This window comes from Natrix helvetica, assembly GCF_964273705.1.
Source record: "Natrix helvetica genome assembly, chromosome: 5".
NCBI lineage: Eukaryota > Metazoa > Chordata > Lepidosauria > Squamata > Natricidae > Natrix > Natrix helvetica.
Window position 1 is genome coordinate 26563223 of NC_138551.1, and position 16460 is coordinate 26579682.

General features: G+C 36.7%; 1 protein-coding gene across 5 annotated transcripts in view; it reads left to right on the plus strand.

The window, feature by feature from the left end:
• Positions 1-16460, plus strand: part of VEPH1 (ventricular zone expressed PH domain containing 1) — a 153802-nt gene that overhangs the window by 52389 nt on the left and 84953 nt on the right. For all 5 annotated transcript variants that reach the window (XM_081956339.1, XM_081956335.1, XM_081956337.1 and 2 more), the window contains exon 6: positions 999-1208. In XM_081956339.1, coding sequence (XP_081812465.1) covers positions 999-1208 — 210 coding nt within the window. The remainder of the gene's footprint in view (positions 1-998; positions 1209-16460) is intronic.

Sequence of the window (16460 nt, forward strand, 5' to 3'; positions counted from 1 at the left end):
TTGCTAAGTTTGTTAAGTGAGTTTTGCCCCACTTTACAATTTTTCTTGGCACAGTTGTTAAGTAATTTCTAAAGTTCTTAAGTTAATAACATGATTGTTAAGTGAAGCTGGCTTCCTAATTGACTTTGCTTGCCAGCAGTTCACAAAAGGTGATCACACGATCTTTCAACTGTCATAAATATGAACCGGTTGCCAATCATCTGAATTTTGATCATGTGATCACGGGGATGCTGCAACAGTTGTAAGTGTGAAAAATGGTCATGTGATTTTTTTTTGCAGTGCTGTTGTAACTTTGAATAGTCAATAAATAAACTGTTGTAAGTCGAGGCTACTACCTGTATATAGAGGCTATGCTAACTTAAATACTAATTTAAATCATCTAAAAATCTGCCTATTAAAGTCATTCCTCACTTTAGGCATAAAATGTGACATTTTAAGCATTTCTAACAAAACAGGAATTTCTGTTGCTTTTCACAATAATCTATCATCAGAGACTTTAACTGAATTTTTAAAAAGATCAATAAAACATATTAGTCTAAGAGGAGAATCTTGTAAATACTGTAGGATTTTTTAAAAATAATTTTCTTAATAATGAAATGCTAAATGCTAAATTAGATGGCCTAATTCCATCTTCCCACCTCAGTTTTATTTCTAAATTCTTAGGATTGGTTTAGGGTCTGTTTTTAATGTTTTTAATTTTTATAAATTCGTACAGGGGTTGTCTAATTTGATTTTTAGCTATGTATATGATTGTTTGTATGTTTTTAAATTTATTCCTGTACACCGCCCCGAGTCCCTCCGGGGAGAGGGGGCAGTCTAGAAATTTAATTAATTATTAATTATTAATTATTAAATCAAATAATGTATAACTTCTAGTAGTATCCTGTCAGTATATGTTGAGAATAATTGAACTTGAATTGACTTATTTAAGAATTACAAGCAGATGGATTTTTCTTTACAAAAATCAGTCTGGAATTTATGTTTCACCTTTCTTTTAGGTTCTCAAAGAATGTATTTCTTCTCTAACTGATCATCTAAGAGATCCTCTTTATAACGACATCATCTTAGACATATTCATAGAAATATCAGATTATGAACCAGAACTATTGGCCAATTTACTGCCTGTTCTGAAAGAAACTGGGGAGACTTTTCCTAATTTGATAGGGCAAATGGCAAAGATTTTTGGAGCTGTTGGACAAGTTGATGAGGTATGCACTATTTTCTATTTTTAAAAGGAATTGATATTCTACTGTGTTCTTATTCTACTGTGTTCTGTGTTCTTACTGTGTTCTTGGAAATCTCCAATCAAAAGTAAGTCACATTAAGATCTAAATATGATAGCATTATCATATTTCCACAAAATATGCTATGACAAATCAAAAACAAAAATAATAAATTATTGCACTTGAAAAATGTTTTATATATTACATGTCTGATTATTTCATGTTTACATTCTCAAGGAATTAATATCATCTCCACGTAACAAAATCTTGTTATGTGCAACCTGATCACTTTCACTCAAAACAGAATGCAATCAGTTCATTTCTTGAATTTTCCTTAGGAGTTCCTGTTTTATATACACTAGCATGCCAAGCACTTTTTATTGTTAATAGATCATCCTTAGTTTAAGTGAATTTTGTTTGCCATGAAGATATTAAGTCTGTTAAGTTTATCAAAGCTTATATTAATTCCTCTGGATATATTAGTTGCTGTGAACTGCATTTGTGTAGACATTTCACTCTTAAGAATTACATGCAGCTGAATTACAATGTCCTTCCTTAAATAACTGGAAGGAACCACACTTGATTATAGCCAGAAAACAAGTGGAACATATTAAATGCAAGCATTTCCCAAAATGTGTCTCAATTTACTAGAGTTTTTCCCCATACTGCAAATTCAAACAAGAAAGTGGATTCATCTATCACATCATGAAACATTTTTTCCTTAAATTTTATTGATGATGGTTGCCACGCCTTAAATTTTAATGTTCATGAGAAATGTTCTAGTCGTTCAATGGATATAACTAAAGTCTATGTTTCAGCTTCAAAATAATTTATTCTAGGATGTGTTTATATGATAAGGTTTGAGTATTTGTGTCTGTGTGTGTATAAACTGTGTCTTGTATATAATTTGATATGCAATTTGGTTTTTTAGCCTCACCAGTTTGCTTACTGGAAAAGCATGTCGTGATGGAGGCTGTTATAGCTGTCCATACTCTGAAAATAATTAGAAAGAAATCCTTTAGATCTCATACAATCCAAGCACCTCTATGAGCATAAGCCTGGGAAAAATGTGGCTGCTTTAAGGAATTAACTCATTAAAGCCACCCTTGCATCAGCAATACCTTTTTTAGAACACTGAAAATTGATGTGCATACTTTAATTAAAAGGAGAAAAGTACTGTGCTTGTATGAGATCTGCTGCAGTTCTTGCTAATCCTTTTCAAAATGCAGAGTTCTTGTCTTCATTGCAACATTCACTATTTGTATAGGCAAAGTCCATCACAAGTGGTAACTATTTTTTCAAAAAATCTAAATATATCAAAGACCACAAAAGATTGGGTGAATCTCTGATTTATAAATCTATCATATCTCTCTCTCTCTCTCTTTCTCTCTCTCTCTCTCTCTTTCTCTCTCTCTCTCTCTTTCTCTATCTATCTATCATCTATCTATCTATCTATCTATCTATCTATCTATCTATCTATCTATCTATCTATCTATTATCTACCTATCTTACTTACGTAGACTCCCATCTCACAATAAAGTGACTTTATATGACTTAAAATAAAAACAGTCATAAAATCCAAATGTTAAAAAAAACCTACAATTAAAAGACTTTAACAATATTATTAATAACAGGATAATGGAGAGAATTGATGCTAAAAGTAATGTAGCCATCTCCTGAAGGAAATGTAGCCATTTCCTTGAAATCCTGAGGCCTGATGACACAGCTATGTTTTAAAGGATTTCTGGAAGGATATCAAGGATGGAGCCAAGCTCACATGGAAGGGGGGGTTGAGTTGGGGACAATGTCCCACCAGATGAAATTGTTTCACAGACAGGACTGGTGGCATATCTCTTCTGCTGGACTTCACAGGATGGCAGATACATTTGGGAGAAAGTGATCTCTCTCAAATAACCCATCCTTGTGTGATGAAGGGCTTTAAAGGTCAAAACCAGCACCTTGAATTGGACCCAGAGATAAACCGGCAACCAACACAGCTTGTGGAGAAGAGATGTAATATATGCTGTTCTAGGGTCTCACATAGCTGCCTTGCAAAAGTGGGTGAATGGAACTCTGTCAAAGCCCCCACAGCTTCGGTTTCTTGTTAGTTTCTTATTATAATATATAATATGTTACTCCATTTCACTGAAACATGAATTATTATTATTATTATTATTATTATTATTATTATTATTATTATTATTATTATTATTATATACTTTATTCATTAAAAATGAAACTCAGCCAACTGAACTTATAAAAGCAATGACTGGTGCTAATGGTTGATACGGTTTGCTGCCAGCGTCCTAGGTATCAACCAAGTACCTTCTTAAAATATAAGATGTTCCGAGTAGCGCAGTTTTTTGCAGTTCTGCTGGTCTTATTGCAGGAAGCTGCAATTTGTTGATGTAGTTTGTAAAATTCTTGGGCATGGTGCCAAGTGCCCCGATGACAATGGGTATCATTGTTACATGCTTCATCCAGAGCCGTGTAGTTTTGATGGCCAGGTCGCAATATTTCATTATTTTTTCTAGTTATTTTTCTTCGACTCTGGCATCTCCAGGAACAGCTATATCTTTACCTTTACCTTTACCTTTATTTCAATTTTTATACCGCCCCCTCTCCCCAAAGGGACTCGGGGCGGTGTACAGTCAAATGAAATAGATAAAATGGATTACAAACATACAAACATAAAAACATAGAAGAGGAGGCAATACAACACTGTACAGGTAAAGCAGATAAAAACAGTATATCAACAATCCTAAAAATACCCGATTAAAATTACCCAGTTAAAATATATCTGCCAGGAGGTATAATAAGGTTATGAATGGTCCAGGCCGGCTAAACGGAACAGGTGAGTCTTCAGTTTTCATCGAAAGGAGAGAAAGTCGGTGGTGGTTCTGATATCGGGGGGGAGGTCATTCCAGAGGGTTGGGCCCATCACAGAGAAGGCTCTACTCCTAGGTGCCGCCCACTGGCACTGCCTAGTGGACGGCACCCGGAGGAGCCCCTCCCTGTGAGAGCGAATCGGTCGCAGGGAAGTGTGTGGTAGGATGCGATCCCGCAAGTACCTAGGTCCTGAGCCATGGAGCGCTTTAAAGATGGTGATTAACACCTTGAAACGCACCCGAAAGACCACAGGCAGCCAGTGCAGCTCGCGCAGGAGCGGTGTTACGTGGGAGTACCTAGTACTCCCCAAAATAGCCCGCGCGGCTGCGTTCTGGACTAGCTGCAGTCTTCGAGCGCGTCCCAAGGGAAGCCCCATGTAGAGGGCATTGCAGTAGTCCAGCCGAGACGTCACCAGTGCATGAGTGACCGTGCGTAGGGCATCCCGGTCCAGTAGGGGGCGCAATTGGTGCACCAGGCGAACCTGGTAAACTGTACACTTTAGCCCTCTACAACAGTGATATCTGGCGTGTTGCGCTCCAAATGATGATCCATTTGTATTTGAAAGTCCCACAAAATCTTCACCTTCTCATTTTCGATAACTTTTTCCACTATTATTATTATTGTTGTTGTTGTTGTTGGTCACACAGTCAGCCAGAGTTTAAGAGCCATGGTGGCGCAGTGGTTAGAGTGCAGTATTGCAGGCTACTTCTGTTGACTGCAGGCTGCCTGCGATTTGGCAGTTTAAATCTCACCAGGCTCAAGGTTGACTCAGCCTTCCATCCTTCCGAGGTGGGTAAAATGAAGACCCAGATTGTTGGGGGCAATAGGATGACTCTGTAAACTGCTTAGAGAGGGCTGTAAAGCACTGTAAAGTGGTATATAAGTCTAAGTGCTATTGCTTCTGCTATTAGATTGGATTTGGGATTTTTGTCCAGCTATTGAACCTTCTCAAGGACCTGAAATAGGCAGATGTTGTTGTTTGATGGTGTTAAAAGTATTGTTGCAGGACATAAGCTGTTCCAAGTAAATTTCCCTTTTGCAGTTGACTGACGGTGATTTTGTTAATGCTGATAGCATTCAAGTGGTGCTCCAGGTGTTTTGGAATTATACCCAAGGCACTCATTACTATTGATACTATCTTTGCTTTCTTTTGCCTCAATCCTTCTACTTCTATTTGCAGATCCTTGTATTTTGTGATTTTCTCCAGTTCTTTCTCTTCTATTTTGCTGTCTCCAAATACTGCAATATCCATTAGCCAGACTTTCCCCCTCTCTTTCATGTCGAAAATTGTTACATTTGGGGGTGTTGTGTAGCAGGTTCTTGTATGTTTGAATTCTGAAGTGTTGTTGCCTTTTCACTTTCTACTAGTTTGTCTATTATGTGGTCTCACCAGTTTTTGCTTGCAGGCTAAAGGATTTTTCCCCTCAGATATTCCAGTGCACCATTGTTACTACTTTTTCATGCTGTTGTTTGTAGTTAGTCTCTGTAATCTATCTGCAGCGGTTAATTAGATGTTTCTTCAGTTTCTTTGCAGAAGCAGCATTTGCTGTTTGCTGTTGTCCTCTTAATTCTAGATTAATATATGCATTTGTTATTAAGACTATGTCTCTAGAAATATTTGGGAATATTGTTTTTTGTTTGCATGAATATAGCTTTGAGTAATAATAGTTTTTTTATTATTCTGTAGAATGAACTGCAATGGTTTAATCTGCAGATTGTCATGTGATAATAAATCTTTCTAGATGAGTAAGTAAATAATGAAGTAATAAATCTTTACTGTATGAAAATGTAGTCATTGGTAGAAGGCAGGTGATCGGCTTTCTGATAAATGGCCTGCTTCCAAATTTGAAGGCCCACTTCATAGGACTAAACAAAAGTAATTTAGTAAAATGTTATTATGCTTTGTATTAGATATGGTCCATAATATGGCAAGAAGTAACCAGTATCTAAGAGATCAGAAAAATGAAGGATATTTTAATAAAAGTGCCTTTCCATGCGTATGAAGCTTAAAATGAGTGTGCATAGTTAAATATTCATTCATTCATTCATTCATTTTACTTGTATCCTCTGTAATTAAAGGAGACTCTTGGCAGTTTACATTCATTAATTAAAATTATTAAAAATGTCCTTATTACGAAGAAACATTCATTAGTTAAGCTTAATTATGCAAAACTAATCAATCATATTATAACTAATGATGTCATTTCAGTTCCCTGAAATAGTTACAAACTAGTTTCATTTTTTTAAATTACTTATCGAATTAGATTATAATTGGGGGTGGGGTGTGTGTGATCAAACTTCTGCATGGAATTATTCCAAATTGTACAGCAGCAGCAGCAGCAGAATCTTACACTCTTCATCACCTAATGGAAACCAAAAGTAGGTTCTCTTAGGACATCTTGAATTGGGCAGATTGAAATTGGTCAGAGAAGATGATCCTGCAAGTACTCCCAATACCAAAGTATCTCTTGTGGTTCTTCACTGGGGGCTGTTGTCCCTAAGGAGATATAATAGACCAATGTGTAATTGCTTTTCTTTTTTTTTAGTTGAGTATCCCAAAAGGTTTTTTTGTGGAACTATTTGAGACTGGGAAATGGATTTTTGGGCCAAGCAGTTTAAGAACCATTGGCGTATAGGGTTATTAAAGTCAAAATCAGCCTTTTGAAATGTTCTTGGGGATTGACAAGAAGCCAGTGTAGGGTCCAAAGCACAGAGATAATTCAGTTATGCCAGTAAGTATCCTCTACCAACAGGGCTGCTGTACTTTGGACCAACTGAAGCTTCTGAGTAGTCTTCAAAATGCAATGTGGAAGTCTAGATGGGTGATGATGAAGGCATGGTTTATCAATCCAAGGTCTTAGCGCTCCGAGTAAGGTTGCATCTGGCCATAGCTGGGCAAAGTTTCCCTGGTTACAGCTTCTGTAAGGCCTGTATGAACAGTCATGGATCTGTTTCTTTAGGGGCAACCCCACTCTGTGAAAAGGCCACATTTTGAGTGGTGGTGGCACAGTGGTTAGATTGCAGTACTGCAGGCTACTTCTGCTGATCACCACCTGCCAGCAGTTTGGCAGATCGAATCTCACCAGGCTCAAGGTTGACTCAGCCTTCCATCCTTCCGAGGTGCCCCCAGAGTCAGCAATATGCTGACTCTTTAAATCGCTTAGAGAGGGCTGTAAAGCACTGTGAAGTGGTATATAAGTCTAACTGCTATTGCTAAGTGCTATTGGTATTTTAATGAGCACACAGTAACTGCATTTTGCATGCCAATCTCTGGGTTTAGGTGTACTTAATTTGGATTGGATTTGTTTTCAGAGATTTTTAAATTTACTTAAAGGGCTGGAAGAAAGATTGTTTCTCCTATTTGTTTTATCTGTTGTTTAATGATGAGGTTAGTGGAATGGTATTTCTGTAGTTTATAGACTGGACTGTGTGCATATACTATATAAGAAGCTGTAGAAAAACTTTGCCTTTAATGCCATTAATATTGTTCAAACTGATTGCAAGTTTAAATAAACTAAAACTCTATTGCATTTCAATGTTCACATTTTATCTGCTGTACTGTTTCCAGGAATATCCTGTGTGGTCTTCTGTTTAAGCTTTTTCGTAATAGTTATCCTGTTTAAACTGCTGTCATTTACAAATGCTTTAGAATTTGTCCTGGTTAATTAATATTCTGACATCAAAGTAATTTCTCCATTACGAAAAAATCAATTCCATTGTGCTTAATCACCAAGAAGAGGAGACAGCTTCACCCTTGCTATCTTCCCTTTCTTCTTCAAATCTGCCAAGAAGGGATAGATCAGAACCAAAAGAAATCTTCCTCCCTTCTTCCCTTTTATCCATCCATGTTCATTTCATCATCTTCTCTTCCAAACGTTCTCCTTGTCAGATGTCAGAACTGATGGTGCTGGTTTTTATCTTTAACAGCCTACATGATGTGGGGATGGTTATTTGAGAGACCACCTAACTCTACTGGTTTTTGGTCATCCTACCTGGTGCAGCAGAGTGGCTATGCTATGGGTTCCTTCTGTGAAGCAATGTCAACTGATGGGACAAAGAAGATATGCCTTCTCTGTGAGGGTGTCCACTCTCTGGAACACCATTCTTCCTAAGATGAGTCCTATCCTGTTGGCTTTTGGAAGGGCTTTCTTCCTTAAGTGTTAGAGTCAAGTGTTGTAGAGCATTACACTGTTAGAAACCTTTTAATAATGTCTCATTTATGCCGTTTATAAAAGAAACTATGGGGTTGCTTTTGTAATTTTTTTTTAGTTATATTATATAGCATTTATGTTTCTGTTAGCTGCCCCAAGTTGTTTGGTTAAAATGGGTGGTCATATAAATTTGACAAATAAACCAACAAGACAAAATAATTTCATGGAGAATGTGTCCTTCCCAAGTTCTTTATAGCTCTACCATTTCTGTGTTTCTATCTATTCTTTCTTCTGCTTCTGTTCCTTCTGGTAGAGTTGGCTGAGATTGTTCATCTTGTTTCTTTGATGATGCTGATGAAAATGCCCAGTACCTTCATGTATAGAGGGAAAAGAAGATTAAAGTTTGAACTTTTGAATATAGAAGAAATCAAAACTGACAGATTTATTCCTTACTACTTTTGGGGCTTCCTTACCTTCTCTAAAGTATTCTGCTTTGGGTGTTTGTTTGTTTTGGTGCCTTGATCTTGAATCAGTGTGGATTCTTGGTGATTGCCTGCTTCCTAGTCCCGAGAGAGTGACTGGCTTATGGGGTACTCCGCAGGCTTTGAGTCAAAGGCAAAACCAGAGCTTATGGTTTCCTGATTTTTAGTGTGGTGCCTTAAGCCCCACCACTGTCTATCTTTAAAATGATTATCAGGTCTATTTGAATTAACATTCAAATGACAGTTGAAACAGTCATTCACAAATATTAGTATGTATTTCTAGTGCGTAAGTTCCTGATTCTCAGAAGCTCCATTACCAAGTAATGGTAATACATCCATCCATGTATTTTAGACATGGTGTGAAATATCCCTTATTAATTCTAATTGTACTGATTCTGGCAACTATGACTTGGAAAAGTGCAACAGACTTCTATTGACCCAGTGGAGTGTCTTCCATCTCCCTCCTGCTGCATCCCCTTAATTCCTTCCAGGAATAGTACTAGATAAAATACTTGTAGAAATTTGAGACACCATATGCATAGAAAGAAAGAATGTCCATTCGTGCAAAGGACATTCTGGATCAAAGCCCATAAATTGGGAGAGTACGTTCCCTGTTCAGTTGATTAATTTATCCCTAAAAAGTCACAATTATTATTTTCCAACATTCCAGATTGGCTCCTGTTCATTGTAGGAAATGGAAATAATCAACCAATGCATTAATTATTTATTTGTGTCCATCTGTACAGTATGTTCCTCCAATTTCCCTATAGCAAATTTTGTCTCTAAAGCCTAGAATCTATCGCTCTGGATATAATGAACTGTTTGCGTCATGCAGGATACTATTTCTAATCCAGTACATTCAGTATTTCATTTGGTTACATTCCCATCATGATAACTTGCCAGTATGATCCCAAGCCAAGGATTCTGTCTGGCTTCCCCCAAATCTTAGGCAGCAGTTTTATTTGGAATAGTTGACAGTCAGTTGGCTGATTTCCAGCATCCCTGTTCGTCTTGCTTGTTTTCCTCCCAAAAAGAAGAGGAAAATGGGAGGAAAGGAGATCTGATCCAGGTGTTCTTCAGAGTTCCATTTGCTTGTGATCATGAGAGAGAGAAGAAGGAAGAGAGAGAGTGAGTTTCTCCTCTCTGAAAGTAGAAGATTTACCTGAAGTAGCACCAACATGCTTCAATCTCTCGTTATTTCCAAAGGCAAAAGCATACACTAGCATATAGTAGGGAAAGAATGGAAGGCCTTGGAAAAAGTATTCAGACGCCATTTACCTACAAATGCAAAAATCATGCAGGCAATTGTTTTCTCTGTGACACTATATGAATGTGAAAGCTGGACTTTGAAGAAGCAGGATAGAAAGAATATTGACTTTTTTGAATTTTGATGCTGGAAGGTAAAGGTAAAGGTTCCCCTCGCACATATGTGCTAGTCATTCCCGAATCTAGGGGTCAGTGCTCATTTCCGTTTCAAAGCCGAAGAGCCAGCGCTATCCGAAGACGTCTCCGTGGTCATGTGGTCTGCTTGACTAAATGCTGAAGGTGCATGAACGCTGTTACCTTCCCACCAAAGTGGTCCCTATTTTTCCACTTGTATTTTTACATGCTTTCGAACTGCTAGGTTGGCAGAAGCTGGGACAAATAATGGGAGCTCATTCCAATACGCGGCACTAGGGATTCGAACCACCAAACTGTCGACCTTTCTGATTGACAAGCTCAGCGTCTTAGCCACTGATCCACAAATAACCCCATAAATAGCCAAGAAAGTTAACAGATGCATGTTAAAACAAATCAATCTAGAATTCTCACTGGAGCACAAATAATGAAGCTCAAATTATTATATTCTGGACACATTTGGTAAAGACCAACTTCCTTGAGAAGTCCATAATGCTGGGGAATGTTCAAGGAAAGGGAAACAAAGACAACAGCAAGGTAGATGGACTCAGTTACAGGAACATTGGGCACTATCTAATAAAATGAAATTCAATGGTGAAAAGAGTAAGGTTCTACATTTAGGCAACAAAAACGGAATGCACAGGTACAGTATAGGTGATACCTTACTCAGTAGTAGTAACTGTGAAAGGGATCTTGGAGTCCTAGTGGACAACCATTTAAATATGAGCCAGCAGTGTGCAGCAGCTGCCAAAAAAGCCAACACAGTTCTAGGCTGCATCAACAGAGGGATAGAATCAAGATCACGTGAAGTGTTAATACCACTTTATAATGCCTTGGTAAGGCCACACTTGGAATACTGCATTCAGTTCTGGTCGCCACGATGTAAAAAAGATGTGGAGACTCTAGAAAGAGTGCAGAGAAGAGCAACAAAAATGATTAGGGGACTGGAGACTAAAACATATGAAGAACGGTTGCAGGAACTGGGTATGTTTAGCTTAAGAGAAAGAAGGACTAGGGGAGACATGATAGCATTATTCCAATATCTCAGAGGTTGCCACAAAGAAGAGGGAGTCAAACTATTCTCCAAAGCACCTGAGGGTAGAACAAGAAGCAATGGGTGGAAACTAATCAAGGAGAGAAGCAACTTAGAAATGAGGAGAAATTTCCTGACAGTGAGAACAATTAATCAGTGGAACAGCTTGCCTCCAGAAGTTGTGAATGCCCCAACACTGGAAGTCTTTAAGAAGATGTTGGATAGCTATTTGTCTGAAACGGTATAGGGTTTCCTGCCTAGGCAGGGGGTTGGACTAGAAGACCTCCAAGGTCCCTTCCAACTCTACTATTGTATTGTATTATTGTAACAATAGGGGCAAGAGTTTAAATAATAGATCATTCTGGAGAAGGTCTATGTGTCACAAAGAGTCAATACCTGCTTGATACAATCAATAAACCAGATCTCGAGCTTTCTTCAAATCAACCAATAAACTATTCTGACTAGTCTGCTTTTTAAAAATATTAAGATATTTTTAGTTTAATCACACTGATATATAAGATAAAATTTTAATGCAAGCTGAAATGTTCTTCAAGAATGATTGGACTATATTCCCTTGGGAAACTGGACTTGGTATCAGAATTAGAAGGAAGAAATGGGATTTAGGTTAAATGTTCCTCCATCACTTTCAAAGATTTATCCAAAAATTCTAGTAGAAAGCACCAATTCTACAATGCTTTCAAGTTTTGTTTATAAGAATTAGTGAGATCTGCGTTCTCTTTAAATTATAACCATTTTCATGAAAATCCTTTTTCATTCCACTAATTCCTGAAAACTAAACCACGTCTACAGTTGGTAAAATAACTCTACCACGCCTGACTGTCTTCATTTTTGTGGCAAATATTGTTCCATGGATATTTTTCAATTAAACTAATGTCATCCTGCAAATAATTTCTTTTAAAACAGCTTGCAGTACTCCCACGCAATACCAATAACAATTAATTCAGAAAATAAAACAAATGTTTATAAGCCTTTCATTTCTAATCAATCTAACAAGGGAACTATATATTAAAGAAATGTTAATTAAGGCGACAGAGTATCTTTTTTTATAGATAACTGTTTTCTACTTGGCTGTTGAATGACATTACTCATTTTAGAGTGCTCCCTACTGGGGGACTATGTAATAATTTCCGAACTCAAAAAAGAATAGAACTTTTGAAATTGCAAAATGAACAACAGCACGCAAATTCCATTAAGCACAATTTCCCCGGCTTCAAAGAGATACCAATATTTCTTTTAGCTATAATAATGTTTCTAAATTTGCTTTTCAAGGCATAAGTTAGTTCATGAGCATTTGGTGCAAATCCATGTCTTATTAAATGACGCATTTTGATTGGGAAGTGATAAGTAGCCACTCTAAAAGTATTTATCTTCATAACTTGACTGGATAAGACCAAGAAATTAAAATTTCTCCAATAGTTTCTGAAAATGACTTAATGGAAATTTCTAATCCATTTTTTTTACACGCACACACATATTGTACATACATACATACATACGTGTGTGTATATACACATCAGAAGTGGGTTGGTGCCAGCATTACTGTTGGTTCAGTGCACGTGTGCTTCGTACGCACTCCGTACGGATAGGCAGTTGCCTGTAAATAGCACCTGAGGGTAGAACAAGAAGCAATGGGTGGAAACTAATCAAGGAGAGAAGCAACTTAGAACTGAGGAGAAACTTCCTGACAGTTAGAACAATTAATCAGTGGAACAGCTTGCCTCCAGAAGTTGTGAATGCCCCAACACTGGAAGTCTTTAAGAAGATGTTGGATAGCTATTTGTCTGAAACGGTATACGGTTTCCTGCCTAGGCAGGGGGTTGGACTAGAAGACCTCCAAGGTCCCTTCCAACTCTACTATTGTATTGCATTGTATTGTATTATTGTATTGCATTGCATTGCATTGCATTGCATTGCATTGCATTGTATTGTATTGTATTGTATTGTATTGTAAATAGGTTTGCGTATGTGCAGAACATGAAAAAATGCCAAAAAACCATGTTACAACAACCGAGGAACTGGTTTGGAGGGGTGGCAAGTTTGGGTTACTGTCAGTTCTGTGACCCAGGCCAGTATTCCACTACCGGTTCACCCAAACCGGTGTGAACCAGTAGCAACCCACCTCTGTTACACATCCACATCCACAAAAGCTCTTTTGCATGTGCATAAGTAAAAAGTGACTTATGACCATTTTTCGCACTTATGACTGTTGCAGCATTCCCGTGGTCACGTGATTTACATTTGTATGCTTGGCAACTGGTTCATATTTATGATGGTTGCAATATCCCATGGTCGTGTGATCTTTTGCAAGCTTTTGACAAAAATCAATGGGGAAGCCAGATTCACTTAACAATTGCATTACTAACTTAACAACGGCAATGATTCACTTAACAAATGTGGTAAGAAAAGTCATAAAATATGGCAAACATCACTTAACAAACTTCTCACTTAGCAACATAAATTTTGGGCTCAACTGTGCTCGTAAATGGAGGAGTACCTGTACTCTCTCCCCATATATATGTCTTTGTGGCCTTTCTTTTTTTCCTCATCAGTCCAGTGATATAGCTTATCTGGTGTCATGATCCTATCCAAAGAAGTCATACTAGTGGCTAACACTAAGATTTTTTTCACATACTATCTTGCATAATAAAACGAATGTAATCTCGGGATTAATCTCTGGAATGCAAAGCGGGGGGGGGGGGGAGATGATTCTCTACATTTTAAAGAAATTATGAGCAGTGATCATTCTATCCTCCCAAAGTTGTCATTAAAAATTTTTACTAAAATTTCTGAAGTAGTGTTACACTTGAAATGTTTACATGTGCACAAATTCTAATTTGATATCTGGCTTTTTCAGAAACTTTTCCCTAGATGGTAAGATACAAAATGTTAGCTAAGACACACAAGACACACAATGGAACATACATCTGACCCTCCCTCCCTCTCTCCTTCCTTCCTTCCTTCCTTCCTTCCTTCCTTCCTTCCTTCCTTCCTTCTTTCTTTCTTTCTTTCTTTCTTTCTTTCTTTCTTTCTTTCCCTTTCTCTCTCTCTCTCTATTTCTTTTTTCTTTCCTTTCTTTTTTCTTAAAATTTTAAAAATAGCAGCATATGCCTCACCTTGGCTGATCCAGAAAATTAATTTGGATTAACTAGGTCAACATTCGGATATAATATTCAGAATTTAAGTTCCACTCAAAAATGATTTTACTTTTTAAAGATGATGAAGCTCTTAAAATATCTTTGCTTTGTAATTAAATAAACTGTTGCATCACCACCTCTCCACAACTTCTTGGATATATGAACGGTTATCTTTTATGATTTTCAGGCAGAAGAAATAATATTCCTTTTAAAATGTTTTTCTCTACTTGTAGCATAATTATAACTTTTCACAGTGAGTATTAATATAAAAAATGTTCACTTTTTTTTTAGCAGCAAGCCAAAATGTACACATTAACTTCTGGAAATAGGCTGAGGAGGTATCTCAAAATCAACTACAGATATTTTCAGTCATATGTTTTAGAAAGTTATGAAACTTTGTTCTTGGTAATGGACAATGGCAGTGAGAACCCAATTCCTCATCTTGCTAATTTGTAAATGCTGTTCTTCATATTGACTTTCTCTCTTATTTTGAAAGAAAATATTCTTGAGAAAAATAAATCAAGGAGCATTGTGTAGCACATTATACCCAGACAACAACCATAGCGGATACTACAAAATAATTATTATATGTCACAAAACAATAATACATTTTTTTAAAAAACCAATAAAAAAATTTGAAAAAAAAAACAATAATACATTTCTAGTTTGAAGTAATCAACTTCTGAGTATACTAATATGCTAGTACTGTTGACATTGTATTGATAGTAAAATTAGATCCAAATTTAATCAGCCGTACTTCATCCCATTTAAATCACTGCACACACAAAAAATCACAGTCCCAAATCTGGTGCCCTACAGATGTATTTCTGCAACTACAGTTCCATTCCCATTAACTTCAACAGAACAACACAATACTAATTTAATCTAAATTTACTCCAGGGAGTTAAATATATCTGCTGAACTATAATTTAAATCTTTTTTGTAAGCTGACCTAGAACTTGCCCAAGACATTTTGCTGTTCCAAGCAGCTGTTGTATGTTGGAAAGATGCACATCAGAAGCCTTTGAAATTCTCATCAGATGTATGTGGCCTTGGCAACTGACATTATTTGTTGCCTCTTCAGTCATTCCAACACTGGGCTCACCTTTAACAAGACAAATAAAGAGAGACAATAAAGAAGGGATCCTTTGTGCAGTTTTGGCTTCATTTCTATTATGTTGGTAAAAGCACAGTTTTATTTAATGTTGGAAGGATCATTGTGCCGGAATTTTAACACAATGTCACGATTGTTTAATAACTTCTCTAAAGTAAAAATCAGCAGCCCTGATTATTTCGCTCATATTTACAATAAACTGTTTTGCCCCTCAAATGAAATGACAATACAGTAAATTTCCCAAGACTGAATTTAGGATTACCCTTCTTCTTTTCCTTCTGTTGTTTCCTAATATTTTTATACAGTACAACAAAAAGAGCATTTTAATTAGTTTTTATGCTAACCTCATTTGCCAATAAACAAATGTATATACCGTGAAAATGGAAAATCTGCTTCCTATAAAGAATATAAACATATTCTTCCAGCCCCCAAAAAATCAGCTTACAATAACAATGCTAAATAAAAATCCAAACACCACTTTTACCAGGATTTTTTCAATCGTAGTTATGCTAAAGTTGATGAGAGGAATGTGGAAATTTAAGTTTTCTTATTAATCACATATCCTATAAAAGTGCAATTATTATTCTTTAACACCTGGAAATGATCAGCAGAATTTCAACGTTTATGGATTCCCGCTGGCTGGATCAAAGTAGAAGATCACTGATGGAACCTTTTCCTCCCACTTGAGTCAATTACAAATACTGTTGGGAAATAGCTTTTTTTTTTAAAATGCTCATTACACTTTTATTTTCTTACTGATCTCTCTGATGGTATCATCTGCTGCTCGCAGTTGAGAGAGAGAACATAAAATCTTTACTTTTGATTCATATTTGTTAACTATTATTTAAATGCAAAGATTTTTAATTGCTGTCCTATTCTAATGATTCTGTATCGTTCTCTTTTTTAAAAAAAAAATGATAGGAATAGTTTTCCATGCTGAAGATATGTTCCCCACTTAATTAGTATTTTTTGTTACTGGATGGGATAGAACAGGGGTCGGCAAATTTAAACACTC